The 18,486-nt window shown below is 43.0% G+C and overlaps 5 protein-coding genes across 5 annotated transcripts in view; 3 read left to right on the forward strand and 2 right to left on the reverse strand.

The window, feature by feature from the left end:
* The first annotated feature begins 15 nt into the window (after nucleotides 1–15).
* On the forward strand, nucleotides 16–6,210 carry LOC125762110 (UDP-N-acetylglucosamine--dolichyl-phosphate N-acetylglucosaminephosphotransferase). Its single transcript, XM_049423885.1, has 4 exons — nucleotides 16–344; nucleotides 428–548; nucleotides 606–1,054; nucleotides 5,540–6,210. Exons 1-4 carry the CDS (start codon nucleotides 151–153, stop codon nucleotides 6,033–6,035), a joined length of 1,260 nt encoding a protein of 419 aa, XP_049279842.1. The 5' UTR covers nucleotides 16–150; the 3' UTR covers nucleotides 6,036–6,210.
* Nucleotides 1,069–5,334, reverse strand: LOC125762103 (beta-1,4-mannosyl-glycoprotein 4-beta-N-acetylglucosaminyltransferase). Its single transcript, XM_049423872.1, has 2 exons — nucleotides 4,122–5,334; nucleotides 1,069–3,487 (listed from the first exon to the last, which is right to left on the reverse strand). Exons 1-2 carry the CDS (start codon nucleotides 4,589–4,591, stop codon nucleotides 2,209–2,211), a joined length of 1,749 nt encoding a protein of 582 aa, XP_049279829.1. The 5' UTR covers nucleotides 4,592–5,334; the 3' UTR covers nucleotides 1,069–2,208.
* Nucleotides 6,211–6,258: 48 nt separating the features above from the next.
* LOC125762099 (menin) lies at nucleotides 6,259–14,797 on the reverse strand. The gene is made up of 2 exons (XM_049423864.1): nucleotides 13,001–14,797; nucleotides 6,259–12,850 (listed from the first exon to the last, which is right to left on the reverse strand). Exons 1-2 carry the CDS (start codon nucleotides 14,089–14,091, stop codon nucleotides 11,866–11,868), a joined length of 2,076 nt encoding a protein of 691 aa, XP_049279821.1. The 5' UTR covers nucleotides 14,092–14,797; the 3' UTR covers nucleotides 6,259–11,865.
* Nucleotides 14,798–14,997: 200 nt separating this feature from the next.
* Nucleotides 14,998–16,126, forward strand: LOC125762116 (WD repeat domain-containing protein 83). Its single transcript, XM_049423896.1, has 2 exons — nucleotides 14,998–15,175; nucleotides 15,236–16,126. Exons 1-2 carry the CDS (start codon nucleotides 15,109–15,111, stop codon nucleotides 16,078–16,080), a joined length of 912 nt encoding a protein of 303 aa, XP_049279853.1. The 5' UTR covers nucleotides 14,998–15,108; the 3' UTR covers nucleotides 16,081–16,126.
* A 313-nt stretch (nucleotides 16,127–16,439) lies between these two features.
* LOC125762102 (protein Star) overlaps nucleotides 16,440–18,486 on the forward strand; it is a 31,804-nt gene continuing 29,757 nt past the window's right edge. Inside the window, exon 1 of the mRNA XM_049423870.1 lies at nucleotides 16,440–17,249. The gene's annotated coding sequence lies outside the window, so the exon portion shown is untranslated. The remainder of the gene's footprint in view (nucleotides 17,250–18,486) is intronic.

Raw genomic sequence — 18,486 nt, forward strand, 5'->3', positions numbered from 1 at the left:
GCACAATACATTTGCTTGACGATGGCAAATAATAACAGTGCAATCATGATCATTGTTTTGGTTTAGTTTGGTCTCGCGGATTGTGTTAAAAAACAGCGAATATAATCAGTTTTTAGTTGTATAATTATCTTCCATTAGTTCTACGTAAAAATGTCATTCTTTCACTGTTTCGAGTTTGATCTGTTTGGCCAGCCAATTTCCCTCCCAGTGCCATTGATCGTTAATGTGGCGATATCCGCAGGGGCGTACTATGCCGGCCGTAGCCTGATACCGAAAATGAAACCGATGTTTATCAATGCGAATCTGTACGGGATTGATATGAACAAAGCTTCCAAACCAAAGATGTAGGCCCGCTTTCCAACAGTTCATAGTTTAAGTAGTTCCTTCAGAAATGATCATTTAAAGAAGTTCATTCTTTTCTTTACAGCCCTGAAGCATTCGGCGTTGTCACGGGATGCATATTTTTGGTGTCACTGTTCCTTTTCATACCGGTGCCTTTTCTTAGGAACTTTTCCACCACTGTCAAAGGGGACTTTCCGCACGATAAGGTACGAAGAAGGAGGATCGTTGTAGGGCTTCTAATTTTAAACTACCTCCATGTTTAGTTTGTAGAGTTCATCGCAGCAATGTTATCGATCTGTTGTATGATTCTGCTCGGGTTTGCCGACGACGTGCTTAATTTGCGGTGGCGTGATAAGCTGTACCTACCGACAATTGCCTCGCTGCCATTGCTGATGGTGTACTACACCAACTTCAATTCAACCACCGTTATCCTGCCGAAGATGGTCCGACCGTTACTTGGCCAATCGTTAGATATCGGTGTGCTTTACTACCTGTTCATGGGGATGCTGGCAGTTTTCTGCACGAACGCCATCAACATTTTGGCCGGCATTAATGGACTCGAAGTGTGCCAATCGCTCATCATCGCCAGTTCGATCGTGGGCTTTAATGTGGTGGAAATACTCAGCGGCCATCATAGCGATGCACACGAGTTCTCACTGTACATTATGCTGCCTTACATTGGTGCTACGTTAGCGTTGTGGCGTTACAACAGGTAAGCGCTAATGGTTAATTTGAAGTTAATGTTTATTTTAGCAAATTTTACCTAAATTACAAAACAAATAACTAGCATTCGTGTTACATCATCACTCGCGCCCACCCACTGTCCAAGGTTTATCTTCCAGTCTATGTCTATCTTCAGTACACATGCCTTTTTGCAGGACTTTACCTTGCAAGGTAGGTAAACGCCATTCCGCTGCTTCTGTTGGAGTTTTGTACAACTGGAAGCGCCCCTGTTGAGTTATCGCTATCTTCCCTAAGAACTACAAACGGTTTTCACTTCAGTCGATCACATTTTTCTTGCACATCCGGCTTCCTTCGTTTAGAGATTCGCATTTCCCCTCTTCATTCTATACTCCTGGGAAAGGTACTGTAATGCGGTGCTTTTCCCGCGTTCTTCCCAAGAAACTGGAGTTACAGTATCAAAACGTTATTACGTAATTGGTGTCTAGCTAAAGGTCTGTGAATAGTTCCTTTTCCGTGCCCGTTAAGCAGACCCCGGCAATTGCTCGTTTGCTTTTGCATATTGCAGTCGGGGTTTCCTTCTAGCTCATCATCTCTCAGTCCCCTGTTTTCTATTCCTCCAAAACGTTCACAGTACAGTACAGAAGACGTAGTAATTATTCAGGATTGCGTTCTAGAGTGTATATAAATATTGATAGTATCAGCATGACGTAATGGGTATGATTATGCCGCATTTAGTTTTCCATTATTCTTCGATGAGTGATACGTGGCTGTAATGTTGTCATGAGCGTGTTTTAGCTTCCAAGGATGGAAGCCGTTATGATTCCTGCTTATATTTGAAGTCTTGTATCGTTTCGTATACGGCGGCTTCCCAACACCACTTGACGTGATGATTTTTGTATTTAAATATTTCCTATTACTTACGATGCTTTTGTTTCAAGCGGTGCGAATACTTTGACTAGTTGTGTGTTTGGGTATCTCTGGGTCTGGTGGTGATCCGATTTTTGCTTTGCATACACCGAGAATATTATGATTATGTGTGAGTGTGTGTATTGATTGGCCTTGAGATGCTTTTGGTAGTGGGATGGAAGAATTCGTGTTTGTCACCCACGGACTCTCTCAGGTACGATCTCCTTCCTCCAAAGCCGAAGGAAACAGATCAGCATGATCTAGATTGTGTACAACCTAGCTAAAATAATCATCGTCCGCAAGGTTATCGTCCCAGCGGGCAAACAGATTCAGTACGATGTTATCAAACTTCCAGCTGTTTTCATGCACGTACTCTGGCTGATAGTACTTGTCTGTGCGGCGGCTGATTCGCTCGAGGGACCGTTCACCATCCTCCAGATCTTTACCGGCCGCAATAAGCTGCTGTACGTATTCCTCGTTCAGTACCTTTGTTCGCTTCGGATCCGGCAGATATAGGGAATCCGTGATGGATCCACCACCTGCAGATGCTGCTCGATGCTCGTAATACTGTACGATCGAGCCCGGTTGATAGCATCGCCGACAGTACCAACCACCGAAGTGATTCAGATCACCAATCAGCATGACCGGCTTCTCGATCGCGAGCAATCGATCCGGATCGGAACCGTACACCTCGCGCAGTGTGCTCACCTGTACAGCAGCACTCCCGATCACGGTACTGTTGCTGGAATGCTGCCAGAAAAATCCGTACACATTGTGCTTCAGGCGGAACCGTACCGGTTGTGGCCAATTATCGTACCAGCGCAGATATGCAACCGCTTTGCTGTTTAATATCTCATCGGTGCCGCTGAACAGCACAATATCATCCGCACGGATTGCACCTTTCGCGGTGTATTTGAGTAGCTTGCGGAACATATTTCTCCCGCTGCATGTCGCGTCCGTCACGACGAGCAATCGATCTCGTATCATGCGCAAGAAATCCGTCCCATCGGCATGCTGTGCGATTGAGGCACCGTACGATGCAGAACCAGGCATTCCTGCAGGTCGGTCACAGAGCACGAAGAGCGTCACCTGATCGGCTAGCTCCATCAGTTGTATTTCTAGCACCTCCACACTGATAAAGGTACTCTGAACGATGTAGAAAAGATTCCGGGCGTAGGGGCGTGGTGCGGCTGTCTGATCGCGAGGTGGAATTTTAGAGGTGATAAACGCACGCCAAATCACCTCCGGCTGGCCACAGTCGGTACCGTGCCATTGAGGATTGCACCGACACCGCCCGGTACCGTCGTCTCCTACCGCTATTACGCTGCCATCGTCCGTTGCCGGTGGGCTGTTGTTGCTAAGCTCATTTGCTTTGGTTAGTGTACCGGTGCCCGCCACAGACCCCGGCCTTCTTATTCCTGTATCTATCTGTTCAGTCTCATTGTTGCCGGGCTTGCTATTTGCCTTAGAAGTCACCAACGCCTTTCCCTGCGTACCTTCAACGAAGCACAACCGTCGTTTGCGGATTCCCTGCCAGTCGGTGTAGGAAATCGTTCTGCAAAGAGATGAGCGAGAGATGAGAGAGATTAATTATCGAAAAAAAATCAAAAATTTGAAATTTCACTTGCATCTTTTTTTCTCAAATCACTTCAAAGGAATGTTTATTTTTCCCGGAAGTTGAATGATTTTCGAACACAAATTTCATGTCACTGGGTCACCGTCCCGTCACCTGAATCTTAAGCCAATTAGTGTCTGGGCCATTGACCTTATGCGACGTACACCAATCAAGCACTCATTAGGGATAACTGGGGCGTGCCAGACATGCAGCTACCTAAAGTGCATCAATTTAGGAATTGATTTTCTAAGCTACACGAATAAATTGTGGTCCACCATAGCGGGAGGACACATCAACAATTCAATTTGCAACACTTCTCTTTGATTTAGCACACCAACGAATCTTGTGCTGTTGAGTTAATATTGGATAAATTGATATAAATGAAGGCTGGGTTTCGCTCATAATTCTGGTGCTACAACTAAAAGGAAAAGAAACGAAAAAAAAACTGTCACTGCGAAAACAAAAAACCCAACCCACATCTCATAACCTTCTTCGGACGAAACATCCTTGAGCAAGGGATTTTTAAAGGAAAAAAAACTTTTGTGACCACTCTGCCACCATCAACCGTACGTACCTAAAATATTTCTCAGCACATTCCGCCTTGGGTATATCGCGCTGTATCCATGGATGATATTTGGGATGTCTCGGATGTAGCAGCACTTTGCTCTTCAACAGCTGATTAGCATCGTTTTCCGCACCAGCGGCAGCTACGTCATTGGATAGCTCGATCCCAGCAGCGTTGCGTGAGCCATCCGTTGGCTGCGCCACCGTTCGATTGGGGATGAATCGAACGCCAAACGGGGACCAAACGGCAAACGGCGACGTAGCGATCCGGTGTACATTGGCTTCCAACGGCTGCTGCTGTTCCTGGTGCCGCTGCTCAGCTGTTTGTGCAGGGCCATCGGTACCATCCTCCGTATCGATTGCGGTCGACACGAGCAGTGAACCGAACAGCAGAAACAGACAGATGAGCGAGATTTGCAGCAGAAACAGACCCCATAGAAACAGCCGTACGTCGAGCTTCCGTTTGGCACCGGGAGACATTCGAGATGGCCGTACCCGCACTACCCCCCCGGGGGGTGTACCGGATGTGATCCGATTGTTCCCGGGAAGCAACCGTACAGTGTGGGGGAGGGATCAAGTTGTATGGGGTTTTTTTTTAGCAGGGATTGATTTTTCACCAAGGCGACACCACAACGTAAAAGACACTAGTATTTGGTAGGAAAAGCTTCGCCACAGATGCTGCCTCCGCGTTATGTTTCACATTTGATCTGCGCTTGCTGAGCAAATGCCTACTATCTATCTCTATGGGCGTACACTGGTATTCGTCCTTGCTTCACGAAACTGGTGCCACTTTTGTCTATTCACATTTTTCAACGGTTGAAAAACGACGACGGTACAATCTGGGTTCGCTTTACACTCATAATGCACCCTTGGGAATTGCACTCGACATGCACACGCTCTGTTCTCCTTTCGAATGTTACTGAAAAATGGTCGAGACGGGCACAACGTAATGGGTGTCTGCGACTCGATGCGTGAGCGTACGGTTTTGTGAATGAAGCAGCAAACGACCGATAGCAGTCGTCAACCCACCCCGTTTTGCATCGCAAAAATGCAACAAAAAATGAGTCATCCGGACAAGTGGAATGAGAACAGTGTAGGGGTGCCTAGACAACTGACAGAAGTGTTGCCAGATGGGTTGGTATTATTTCTAATGTAATAGTGGTATTCTGTTTTCAAATCGATAAACGAAAAATTACCACATTTAGGTAAACTGCAGCTAGATACTTATGTATGTAATTTATTTTTAAAAATAAATATTTTCCAATGCATGTTGCATCATCAAACGATGCTGGCAACAAGGTCTGTTATCCTTTTGCAATCAGCTGTCATTCGTAGCATCATCAAACTGCGCATGTATTGGTGAGAGGATTTGTTTGTTTACTCATTGTTTTGAATTGTCCGTTTTCTTCCGTTTTGCTTTCCGTCTAGATATCCTTCGCAGGTGTTTGTTGGCGATACGTTCAACTATTTGTCCGGCATGACGTTCGCCGTGGTCGGCATTCTGGGACACTTTAGCAAAACCGTGCTACTGTTCTTCATCCCGCAGGTGCTAAACTTCCTCTACTCCGTGCCACAACTCTTCCGGTTTATACCCTGTCCGCGCCATCGTATGCCTAAGCATGATCCTGCGACGGACCTGCTACACATAAGCCGCACACAGTTTCGGGTGGATGAGCTAAACGTTCTTGGCCGGTTCTGTTACCAGGTGTTTCGCCATCTACGGCTTATTCGGTGTGAGATTGATCGCGATGGCAAAACCGTAACGTGCAACAACTTTACCATTATCAACTTCTGCATCCTGCTGACCGGACCCATACGGGAAGATCGACTGAATCGGTTGCTGGTTGCGTTTCAACTCGTTTGCGCAGTGTTTGCGTTCACGATACGGTATCCGTTGGCGCACTACTTTTACGATGCGAACTGAAAAGGATTCGCCCGTACGATCGATTACTCGAAGAAGGACACCAAAGTTTCTCTAGGTAAAAACAGAATCAGAATCAACACTCACAATTCGGTGTGATTGTGTATAAAGATAAATGGACGAGATAAAATTTTGTTACAAAATTTCCAAAATAAAACACGAATTTCTTAATATCTAATTCTTTCGCTTTTCTTTCATTGATAACGGTACGGGTTTTCTGGGTGTATTTCTTTTCGCATACAAGGTATATATATAGGTTTATTGTGTATGTTTTTCTCCACTTTTCTTTCCTGCTCACAGTTCTCTATTTTGTTGTGTCCTTTACATGTTTCAGCTACTGCTAGGTATAAGGGATAGAGAACGTTCAGTTTCTCGTCAACCAGATGTTTCGCTTCATTGATTTCCAGCATATTTTTTTTAGTTTTTCCTGCTTTATGTATGCTTGTGATTAATCAAAGTAGTATCATCGGTGTAGTTGTAATATACTTTTGCATAAGTGTTGAAAAAACTGAAGCACAATGTGTAACAATGTAATTCTATTGCAAGTTGTATATTCATACTATTTCAATGCAATGATGCTTGTGTAGCATAGTTTTAAACACAAACCGAAACCCCTACTCTTTTGTTCTGTAACATTCATACATTATTCGATTTGTTTATTGAAGAATTAGTTGACGGAAATGCGAAAACAGTAGAATTATGTCAATGTAACTGGATTTTGCCCCCTCACTTCGACACTTTTCTTATGTTTCATTGGTTCTCTTTTTAGATGCTTTTTTTTGCTTGTTTCGTCCTCCTTCTTCATTCGCATGTCTTTATGTATAAGTATATGAATATTTTCTCAAAAATATATAAATGTTTTATACATGATTTGCATTATTGTTTATCTGCGTGTATGCCAATTACATTGTACGACACTGTTTGATGTTATTTTTTATTTTTTTCCTTTGTGTTATTTCATTTGCCATATGGTTGAAAATGTGTTTATGAACTCGTTAACCGATTGTGTGTCTGTTTTTTTTTGCTCCATCTCCACCGTTTCCAATCAAATATTCATGTAGAATGGCTTGGCTTACAATAAACTGCACTGTGCTATGATCAGTTCCGATCGTAAATTGTAGCACAATGCTACACGTCACGCGTGCACACCGATTACATCCTATATAATGCTTTTCATTATCATCACCATCACAGACCTTCTACTATAGGCGAAAAACGAGCGTAAAACGCTTCTTCAAATTGCGCTCTTTGCAAATATCAACAAAACGAAAACACGATCTGCTTTTCAGCTTCAGATTACTTCAGATACTGATAACTTAGGGCGTATGAATCGGATCGATCATACATTAGAACGCGGGTTGAAATATACGATATCATTTATAAGGAACATGTTAACGAAATGCGCTAACCAATAACCGTGTTGGGGAAGTTGTCTAACCCAACTGTTTTAAACAATTTTAATTCGCTCACTTTACATAAAAACAACAGAATAATTTAGACCAAAAACAAGAAAACCAAATTTTAATCCTAAAAACAAGCATATTTTCACTTTCTCTCCGACTCCTGCGTTCTGCGTTTAGTAATGTTTTCATACTATACATTGTAATGTTTCTAATCAGTGTACTCTACAACATGAAACAATCAAGAACTAGAGCCTCTATTATCCTACTAATGTTACATCTTCATCTATACCATACATCTGTGTGTCTGAAAAAGCATTGCTGCTTTTTTATATTTTAAGGAGAATAAGATCGGATCGTCCCAACTTAAAATCTGTCTTAGTCCATACGCTTAGAATGGTACATTCTATGTGATCGCCCATTTTGTGATGTGTATCATATTCCCATATATGTGATGTACGATCAGGACACATTTTCTTGGTGCTAAATGTGGACTTTACATAAAACTATCAATGTGGTACAATATATATTCCACTGTGGCAAAGTAGGAAAACTAACATTGAATTGTGTACTACATCATACATATTTGACGATGAATTTATGCTGATCCTTGCTGCCACAGTATGACCTTATCGCAAAACTCATTGCACGTGGTAAGAGCATCAAACTAGCTACCACAAATTCCATCGATAAACATTATACTTTTCTCGTGCATTTTGTTATGTTATGTGATCGTAACTCATTCCTCGAATCCATTTATAACCACACGGTTTTAGTAGAGTACATGGTTTGTTAAAGGTAAATATTAATTGTCCCAGTTAATAATGCTTAACTGAACATGGCTGATCTGTTTGGGTGTGTTCTCCGGAGTTGATGTTACAAAAGAAGCACTAATACGATTAATTATAAACGAATGGCACAGCAACAATCTAGCATTTAGTAGCTCTCTAGTCGTAGTAGGGAACGTGCGTGGATTCTGTGCGTTTCTGGTGTCCGTTGTATTGTTGTTTTTACTTGTGCAAAAGGAATGTTAAAAGTAAAAGTGGTACACAATTAATACAAAACTATCTTCAAGCTATATTGCATATCTACAATCTTCTATTGTTTATGAACTATTTCAGAATGCTGTGTGTGTGTTGACGGGGTTTGTAAGGATTAGTGCATTTGCTAATCATTGTAATGAACATTGTATTCAATTGCTCTGGATTCTATTGTACACTGATGCAGTATTTAAAACAAACGTACCGGTTAATGCATTTCTATATGTTTTGCTCTACTCTTGTTGTGTATTTTGCTGCTTTACACAATTCCGTTAACCAATCGCGGTTTTCGTAGACAATAATGGATCATCAATGTTAAGGAACTACTTGCTCTTTCGAACAAAAATATGGCGTTACTATAATAGGCGTTGAATTTTCAGCTTCCCAATGACATTTTAATGTAATTCTTATTCATATTTTTTTCTAGCTATTTCAACATTGTACCATTGGCCATGATTACGGTGAATACAAACAATCAACAACGATAGATAGGAAATGAACGCAAACAACATGAGTGTCCAACAGCATGAAGGGAAGTATTGTCCCTTCCAGAGAACAGCCTCAGTTCCTCCTATTTTAACAGCATTTTTTTTCATTTTTCTCTTCATTTGATTCAGCGTTTACTGTTCGGCCGACCATCTGTATCGGCTTTTGATATAGTTAAACTAACAGCTATTTGTTTCTGTTTGCGTTTAGAGCACGCATAGCACGGTTATACCCCCGATTATACCGCTTGTCATACTGTATTCTCTTTCTACTACAAAAGCGGATCGTCGCTTTCCATCACTTCCCTAATACGCGCTCAGGTTCGCATCAGTCATGTTTGATAGATTCCTGTCCGCCTTATTTGCCTTCTATGTTAGCTCTTTTTGTAGTTAATGCAATAAATACACCTTATCAAAAAAAACAACAATGTAGCTCAGTCCGTTCTGCCAACACATTTCGCTCACTCACTTCGTTCGGTACGTACGATCGATTTTACTGGGGGTTGATCATAGTTCTGTTACAATATTTTTGGTATTCTTAGTTGACTGTTAGTGAATACGATGCGTACTTTGCACCCTTGGGTGGCCGCTTAAACTGGTAGTCCAAAACCCTAAACCTTCAAAAACAAAAAAACGAAGAAAAGGCATTCCAAAGTGAGGCCTGGCGTGTTTGGGCTTTTCGCACCGACTAAACACTGCATTGAAGATTTGTTGTACCTTTTTGTTAGACTCCTGATTTGTTTAATTTTGTATGGTTTTGAATTTGTAATACTTGTCTTAATTTTGTAAAGATCAGATTTGTTTTCTTCTTGCCTATAATAATACCCGCCATATCGAAAAAGGTACTGAGAGCGTTTTGTCTTCTAGGATGAATGAAGAAAATTTTGCTACTTGTTGTTTTGTTTATTTTAGTTTTTGTAAGATTACTTATGGAACAAGAGATGGAATTTGTTTTAATCGTGTGTTGATTCACGCTACTGGCTAGGAAGGGCAATTAATGCTGTGAGCACTGTGTTTTATCTCTAATGGGTGTTTTTTTTTTGTTTGTTGTTGTTATAGTGATGTTTGTACTTTCAATTTTCGATTGTTTGTTTTGCTGTTGAGCAGCAGCATAACTGTTTTACTTTCTTCCCATTTCGTACTACAATTGTTGTTGGGTTCCCTATCTGACTTTCAGATGGCTGACTGACTATCTCGATAGTAGTAGACATTTTAATCCCGTACGATTCTGACTGCACAACATGATCGGGAGGGGCTGTTTAACAATTTCAGGGAAGATATTGCTTTCTACTGCCCTGTATGAAACATTGCAGAAATGCCTTCTTTTTTTCATTCGTGTCGATAGAAACTGAAGCAACCCCAAGGTATTGTTCCATTTTGTAAGCTTAGTTTGATTAAAAATTATTATTTCTTATCGTCTCCGTTTCCCATGTGAGGAGACCCTTTACTCATCTTATGGTTGTAACATAATTATACACCTTTATGTAGCGTGATTTTAGCACTTTCTGCAAACTTTATCCATATCCAAAAATAATAGATCTCATGTTTTTTTTTTAAATTGATTAATGCACCGTACTTCATAAGGTTTTCTGTTTGCGTCTTAATTGGCTTTGCCAATACAATCTCAAACCATTTCCTGTGGATTCAAACGACACAGCAAAAAGAACGTCTACTGGACGTTTTGTCAACCTCCTAGGGAAGTGATTTTTTTCTTATTAATCTTTTTTTTTGACTGATTTTGTATAAATTTTTTCAAACAACAAGTCCCAAAACAAAGCGAAACGTATAACAGGCGACAAAAACTTAAATTATTCCCCTTCGTTATGGATGGGCCATAACACAGCAGAGAATGCAAGAATTCGATATGACGATGAATAATAAGTTATGTATCTAGCTCCAGATAAACTATAGCAAATATTTACAAAACATATTTTGATTACGATCTATTGCATAGCGTGTGGCAAAAATTGTTTGATTGTTGATGCTCTCTTACACACTACAAACACATTACTCCTGCAGGTTCTTCTGTTTTTTTTTTCTTCTCGCTGTGCCTCATAGGCATTTCAACCCGGTGTACTTAAAAGTGAAAGAAAACTTAATGCTTCTACCCTTTCCCAAGCCCCGCATTTACATACTAGCCGCACAAAAACACAACAGAAAATGGCCTGCCCTATGCAACATACCCAATACAACAATGCAAAAAAAAACCTTTTTTAAAAATGATATTTTCGATATAATAGAGCATGGTGGACATATATACACTTCATATCACGATTCAGCAAACGCGCCCCTCCCCCTGATAGAGAAAGATTATAATTTTAACAACAAACAGATAGGAAATAATCACATAAAAAGCAATACTAGCCCAGCATTATACATATATCTAAATCAGGTGCAATGAGGTTAAATAATTTAAACAACACGTATGTCCTACAGTGGGATGAAGAAGTCGCCTATTGCGTAAAAAGCTTACACTCGTTAATGTGCATTTAATGCTACAGAGGATCGATCGCGCAAACGGTGTTGATTCTTCAAACCGAACCGAAAGGGAAAGAAATAAAAAAGAGTTATTTCCCAATAGATAACAGATAATATTAAAGTAACCAAAAACAAAAAAGGGATTATAAATAGAACAAAACTAAAGTATTCCGACTAGAATCGGTCGTTTTGTGTGTTGGAATGGCTGTATAGTTTGTCGACAAAATTGGAAATTTTCTCCCCCGCGAAAAAAAACCACTTTGAGGGGGACAGTTTGGAAAAATGTACAGCTTAAAAGCGGTGCGCAATTACAAATACGCGTGTGCAGTGAACCATTTTGATTGGCGCCCTAAAGATACGATAATAAATTAGAGTTGACTTAAACCATTCCCGCCCAACGTAAGTAATGCTTTGCTGGTTGCAAGAGGTCCTATTCTCTGCGCGCCCTTTTCGGTCGGGTATTACCATCGATTCCCTCGTTGACGGTTATCGCTCCACCCGTGGTCCCTATCGAACCGCTGCCACCGAGCGAAGTCTGGCATCCGCGCAGTTTCTTTCCACCTACCTGCACCTGGCTTTGGGCCGTAATTTGTAGCGAGATCGCATTCGTGTTCAACTTCTCCGTCAGCAGCAGATCCTTCAGACCTTTCATCTTCTGACTGTACAGCACAATGATGGGTCGTTTCGGTTCCGTGTCGTCCACATTCGTGTCTCGCTTATTAATCTGGGTACATTTTTCAGCTTCCCCGTCTTGCTTTATCTTTACAGCACCGTCGTCACGTTTTCCGTTGCTTGCCGGTTTGTTGGTTTCTACGGTCGTACAAATTCCCTCACCGTCAGACGATGGTTCGGCACTTTCTTCGGTAGTAAATGGTTGTCCACCGCCTTGCAGTAGAAATTCGGGATTTAGCAGCTTCTCGCCACATTTGCCCACCAGTGCCTCGAGTGATTTCGGTAGCGAATTACCTTTCACGGAGGTACTACCATTTGTGCGCCCTCCGTTGGTTACGTTCGCGTCAGCCTTTGCGATATTGTTGTTGTTGTGATGATGCACCGTATCGTCTGTTCCGTTTTTGCCACCATTCTCCTGCCCATGCTGTAGGGCGGTTTGTGCTTGTGGTTCCTGATCGGCACATTTTATGATTACCTGCGATCGTATGTCGTGATCAAACTTTGCTATTGTTGCTACCAGCGGTTTAGCCCAACCGATATGCAGGATAGGCGTTTGGCTGCCTTCCTCCCACTTGCATATGCCGTCGTAAAAGCGCAACAGGTTGGCAAAGCAGGACGAATCGCGCAGGATACTTTTCGCCGAATGGCCGGAGCTTTCTAACTTCATCACCTGTGGGATCAGCTCGTTGGCAATATCGAGGAATTCTTTATATATTTCTTCATCATCCCGTGAGTAGTTGTACCTGTGTTTATGTAAGATTTAATTACAGATTAATATACTTTCTGCCGCGACCCCACCACACGTCCGGTTTGTATCGTGATCTCAATAGATCATAGACGCGAATAGAGACACGGAACGGTTGTAGAGCCGAATCAGAAGCAGAAATACTTACAGCCGAATAACATCGCTACTGTCCGCCCAGGATGCGAATGCTTCCCGATACATATTCTTTCGATAGTAGTAACCGCCCTGGTACGTGTACGGGTACACATGATGGTTCCGGTAAAACATTTGTGACGATCGTACTGACTCGTTGTACAGTTCCTCGCAGCTTTTCCTCCCCGGTGTTGGCTCGACCTCTTCCAGCTCACCCAGACAACCAAGCGCCATTGGGTATTTCTTCAAATGTCCCATATCGTGTAGGAGCCAGAGTAGCTGTTGCTGTAAATCGGCCACCTCCAAACATGCACTGGTGGCCGTCAACGATGGATTAATGGCGGACACAATCGCTGCAACTTCCATGTATCGATTGCAAACGACCGGATTGCCCGCCACGTAAAGCCACGTTTGTGACTCAATGCCCGGGGCAACCGATTGGCCTCGTTTATCCTCCGCTCCCTTGCCGTGCCACGTTACCTCGATCGTTTCATCGCCCGTCTTGCCAAACACGACCCACACATGGTCCTCGGAGATGGCCAAATGGACGTCCCGGTAGCCAAGCATCTGGCATCCGGCCACGACAGCAAAGGCAACACCGAAGCAGTCCAGCTTGTTGCCGCACAAGTAGCTATAGAGGCTCTGTAAATGGGCCCGATCCTTGTACGAGCTTCGCAGCAACGAGTTCCAGATGATGTCGGATACTTTCTTGATAATTTCGCGACTGGCAAACTTGGAATCGGTCGTCGTTTTCACTAGCAGCTTCTCGATCGGTGCCAGCACGGATTTGAATCGCTTGTACAGACCTTCCACGGTGTCGTACCGGATGACGGGAAAGTTGCCAGCCGGGTCCGCCGTGGCGTTCTTTCCTCCCTCGCCATTGTTGTTATTGTTGTTATTATTATTGTGCGAGGACGACGATGAGGAGCTCGTCGATTCGAGCACCTTCGTCGTGAGCGAATGCTCGATCAATCCGGTAACGATCGACAGCAGCGTAAGGTCCGGTTCCTCCTCGCGATTGTTCAGCTGTTGGCGGAACAGTTTTATCACATCCGGAATCGCACGCAGCGGAAACAGTTTGATAACGTCGTCACAAAATTCCGTCATCGTTCGTTCATCTGTTGTGGCACCACTGAATGTATTGAATTTACTCCCGGAGTTGGTGTGATGTTTTGTTTTTCTTTGTTTACTTTTTAGCTCTTTGCACTTTGCAGCCGCCAGAGAGGTGATTTTCGCGGTGCGGCCGCACTCTGGGTAGAATCGAAACCCCCCTTTTACGGTTTGGATTACACCATATACCAGGTTTATATGACACACTGTTACAACGACTGTTGACAATAACAATTACGTTGGAACTTTTTTTCGCCCTTTTTGTTCAACCCTCTGCGACGTCATTTGCCATTTGGCGTCTCGGGGTGGCATCACGCTCCATTCCTTGTTCCCGCTCGAAAATACCTCACCTCCTCCACAACCACCACCGACACCGAGTGGAACGAAGTGGAGGTCCTTAGCGATTACAGGACGAAAGCGCGCGCAAGCAGATTACGTCCGCAAACAGGTTCCGTACCGTCACCGTGTCACACACGTACAACATTAATTCCATTTTCGTACCAGCGTAGCTGTATCCGATGCGGGGAAAATGCGTGTGACAGCTGCTGAACCAACAACGAAAAAACGGACCGCTATCGATGGAATGTGCTGATATGCGCCACAGCCAGCCCGAAACAGACACGACAGCAGCATAGATTCGCAAAAATAACGCTATTCGATAACGCGGCACCACATCACGGCACAGTTAAGATATGATTTGCAACTGTGCAAACATACCAATTTTGGGTTATCACTTGTTTTTCAGCTGAATAAAACTTGGCTTCTGTGACGCGCGCGTTCTCGACATCTAGCGAAAAAATGTTGTCTCTGTATTTTTCTGTAAATTTATGCAAACACACTCACACACAGGCGCAGCCAGTCAAACGCAGCAACCAATTTTCGAAGGGTTGAGTTCAGCCCTGCAAAACGATAAGTTTGACAACCGGCGAAGAGTGCGCACTGGAATGTTTACAAACATCGCGCGTACAATGGCATAAAAAATCACCCCACACGGAATACGGGTTTGGTTTCGTGATGGATTTAGTGGCCAAGCGAAGTATTAATTGTGAACAAGGAGCAGTGCGAGCAGTGCGTTATAATGGTAAGCGCGTTTGTAGTAACTTTGACTTTAGATTGATCTCCTTCATCGTTTACATTTTAGTTGATGGATCGTACTGCTTGTCGTGTGGCTCGGACAAAAAAATCAAGCTATGGAACCCTCGGACAGGATTACTACTGAAAACATATGGTGGCCACGCCGACGAGGTAATGGATGCTGCGAGTAGCTGCGAAAGTAGTTATATCGTATCGGCTTCCCTTGATAAAAGTGTCATTTACTGGGATGTATCGACCGGGCTACCAGTTCGACGACTCCGAGGTCATGCCGGTGGCGTTACCTGCATACGCTTCAACGAAGAATCGTCGATTGCCGTTTCGGGCTCGAAAGATAACACGGTTGCATGTTGGGACATACGCACTCGAAAGCTAGACGCTGTACAAACGATGCGAGAAGCCAAGGATTGCATTACAGCGCTTGTGGTGAGCGAACACAAGATCATCTCCAGCTCACTGGATGGATCGATCCGGCAGTATGACATACGGGCCGGAGAGCTTGTCTGTGATACAATCGGTGTTCCGATAACGTATCTGGTGCAAACGCGCGATGGCCAGTGCCTGTTAGCGGCTTGCTCCGATGGTACAATTCGACTGATCGATAACGATTCCGGTGAACTTCTATCCGAGTACAAAGGACACCGGGTGGATGACTATACGATCGAGTGCGGAATTATTTCGGCCGATACGAAAATCGTTTCCGGATCGGCTGAAGGTGCAGCAGTCGTTTGGGACCTTTTGGAGGGCACTGAAGTGCGAAGGTTACGCATAGGAAGCGAAGTTGTGCATTCGTTAGCGCCACATCCCACGGGGAAAGACATTTTATTCGCTCGCAAACGGCACATTGAGGTGTGGGGTGAACCGGAAGAAATTGTAGAAGAAATAGAAGATTAAAATAAAATAAAAACACTATTGTTACGATATCAAAGAACAAACAAAACCGTAAATTGCAAATTGTAGTGCACGAACAGAAATACATTCGAAGATCGAATTTTCAATTTGGTTTCAAATGTTTGCGATGTAGGAAAGATTGCAAGAGCTCTTCTTAACTTATGAACACCTTTAAGAATCAGTAATTACTATCACAATGCATGACGAAACTTAAAAACTCTTGCGTAGGAAAAATTTTTACAAGAAATAAGCAAATTTTCGTTGAACGCTGTCGAAATTTATTCTCGAACTCAGCTCGACCATGGCTTGTAAACGAGTTTGTTTGTTCGAAAAAACTGCTCGTTTACCATCGCAAGCCGTACACACGCACACTATCACACAGCTACAGCGTACGCGTGCATTAAATTAACCTTTTTTGTTTCCTCACTTTCCGGAGTGCGAAACTCGTATCTCTGGGTCCTTTTCCGAGTCAATTTCCAGCACAATATGGACCGTATAATGTCCACCATTGTGTAGCATCATCGTTTATCCTTGCCCTCCATCCGAAGTCCAGTTGCCCCCTCCGGTTCCAACCAGACACTTCCAAAAAAGGTACTTTTCGTGCCCTAGGGTAAGATGCATTCGTGTTGAGAAACAGCCAATACACCTGAAGTAGTTGCATTTCGTGCTGAAGTTTCGCGGTGAAATTGTGTTCAAAAGTGCCAAACTTTGGGTTGATGATTTGCGTTGCGTTATCAACGATTAGTTGTGCTGTACTTTCTTATCTTTCCCGCAACATAGTGGCTTGCAGATAGTGGTTAAATAGTGGTGCATCAAAGTGATTATACCGTTTCAAGTCGTTCATTTCATTATGGTGATCGCGGCATTCACTGTTCGGTAGTGACCTGAATGCTGCTGTTTCTGTGCGCGAGAAGCGAAGATTAGCCTCACCAACTCGCCACTGAAAAAGGGCTATTAAAACCGACTCAAGGCTACAGAGCCGTAAATTTTTCGCCAACCATAAAAAGAACCAGTTCAGTGCTGCAGTGCTGTGTGTGCGGTGATTCGTGCACAAGAAGACGAGTTTCTTGAAGTTCCGGAGCGCAGATTAAACCCCGAAAAGAAGCAGTGCAGAAAAGGCCGAAAAAGAAAAGCGAGGAGGCTTGCTTCAACGCTGAAATTCTTCTCTCCAGGTACGTATAGGTGCGTTTCACCTCTCGTGTGCGCTTGTGTACGTGCAGGTGTACAACGAACAACGCTAGAACAACGAACCTTTCGCTTATGGTCTCTGCCCGCGGCGTACAGCAGAAGATGAGAAACAAAAACCGCCGCAGCATCCATTTCTCGCTTGGCGCGTCCTGCCGTGGGAATCCAAGTTTGCTATGATGGAGTCGAAGACGCGACCCCTGCATCGAGATTTGTCTTGCCAAATGAAGCATGGAGCGATCTCCAGCACACTCAGCAGTGGGATTCGATTTAGATCCTGTATATATTTGTACGATTTTAGACGAAAAATGGAATTTTATAATTTACTACGTTATTATGCTACGTTTACAATTGCATAACTCTTCCGATGCTGCGTGAAAGCAAGCTAATTAAGAGAGCAACGCATTGTTTTGTTTGTAGCCGCGCCTGGTGGATTTGGGTAACAAATGGTAAATGAGGGAAAAATCCCAATGAGTAAGCGGTTGGTTTAGGAACAAAGAAATCACCTGAATGATTCATGCATCTTTGAAATTTTTTGTTTATTTGTAGGTTTATTATTTTCCTTCCATTTTTTGTTGATCTCTCCCGTCTTTCCTGGACAAGCAATGAGCGCAACCGATGATCAGAGCAAATAAAACTTCACAGCGCACAAACTTATAAGCTTTGGCGTTTCTATGACAACGGCGCCATCGTTGAAGTCATAGAAACATGATCACGACTGATCTGAAAATGGATGATCACACGGAGTTCACCGTCACAAGTGGAATCATTATTGATTTAATCATATTGGGTTAGATACTACCATCGGTAGAAAAATAGATGATCGAAACGATCGTGGTCCTATTCAGGACTGATATCATATCCTAACTGGACCGTTTTTGTCCGTTGTTGTAGTAAAGACTGGCTATCCCGAGTTAATGAGATAAATAAGTCCAGTAAAAGGCACGTATGGTGTAGGTATGGCCCGTTACGCCAAAACAAAAAAGAAGTAAAATACTTTCTGGCATTAGTTACTTTCTCGCTTATGTCCTTACACAACAGTAAAGTTAATTATCAAATCATTCAAACATTGCACAGCGATGTTCTATAAGAGCCTTTGCAAATTTATGTCCTGACTACAATTAAGCATATTTATAGTTTGTGTATTAATGCTCACACCGGCACCAAAGCGTTTAGCCGTTTATATCGTAATATGAGCCTTTTGCGTATGGCTTACCACACTTG

The sequence above is a fragment of the Anopheles funestus genome, chromosome 2RL, assembly GCF_943734845.2.
Source record: "Anopheles funestus chromosome 2RL, idAnoFuneDA-416_04, whole genome shotgun sequence".
Taxonomy (NCBI): domain Eukaryota; kingdom Metazoa; phylum Arthropoda; class Insecta; order Diptera; family Culicidae; genus Anopheles; species Anopheles funestus.

Excerpts from the sequence above, each read along its gene's own strand:
- LOC125762110 (XM_049423885.1), top strand. The coding sequence starts at position 151 with ATGTCATTCTTTCACTGTTTCGAGTTTGATCTGTTTGGCCAGCCAATT. Across the intron at positions 345-427 it reads AAAGCTTCCAAACCAAAGAT|CCCTGAAGCATTCGGCGTTG; the intron begins GTAGGCCCGCTT and ends TTTTCTTTACAG. Across the intron at positions 1,055-5,539 it reads GCGTTGTGGCGTTACAACAG|ATATCCTTCGCAGGTGTTTG; the intron begins GTAAGCGCTAAT and ends CTTTCCGTCTAG.
- LOC125762103 (XM_049423872.1), bottom strand. The coding sequence starts at position 4,591 with ATGTCTCCCGGTGCCAAACGGAAGCTCGACGTACGGCTGTTTCTATGG. Across the intron at positions 3,488-4,121 it reads TGTGCTGAGAAATATTTTAG|AACGATTTCCTACACCGACT; the intron begins GTACGTACGGTT and ends ATCTCTTTGCAG.
- LOC125762099 (XM_049423864.1), bottom strand. The coding sequence starts at position 14,091 with ATGACGGAATTTTGTGACGACGTTATCAAACTGTTTCCGCTGCGTGCG. Across the intron at positions 12,851-13,000 it reads AGTAGCGATGTTATTCGGCT|GTACAACTACTCACGGGATG; the intron begins GTAAGTATTTCT and ends ACATAAACACAG.
- LOC125762116 (XM_049423896.1), top strand. The coding sequence starts at position 15,109 with ATGGATTTAGTGGCCAAGCGAAGTATTAATTGTGAACAAGGAGCAGTG. Across the intron at positions 15,176-15,235 it reads GCGAGCAGTGCGTTATAATG|TTGATGGATCGTACTGCTTG; the intron begins GTAAGCGCGTTT and ends TTTACATTTTAG.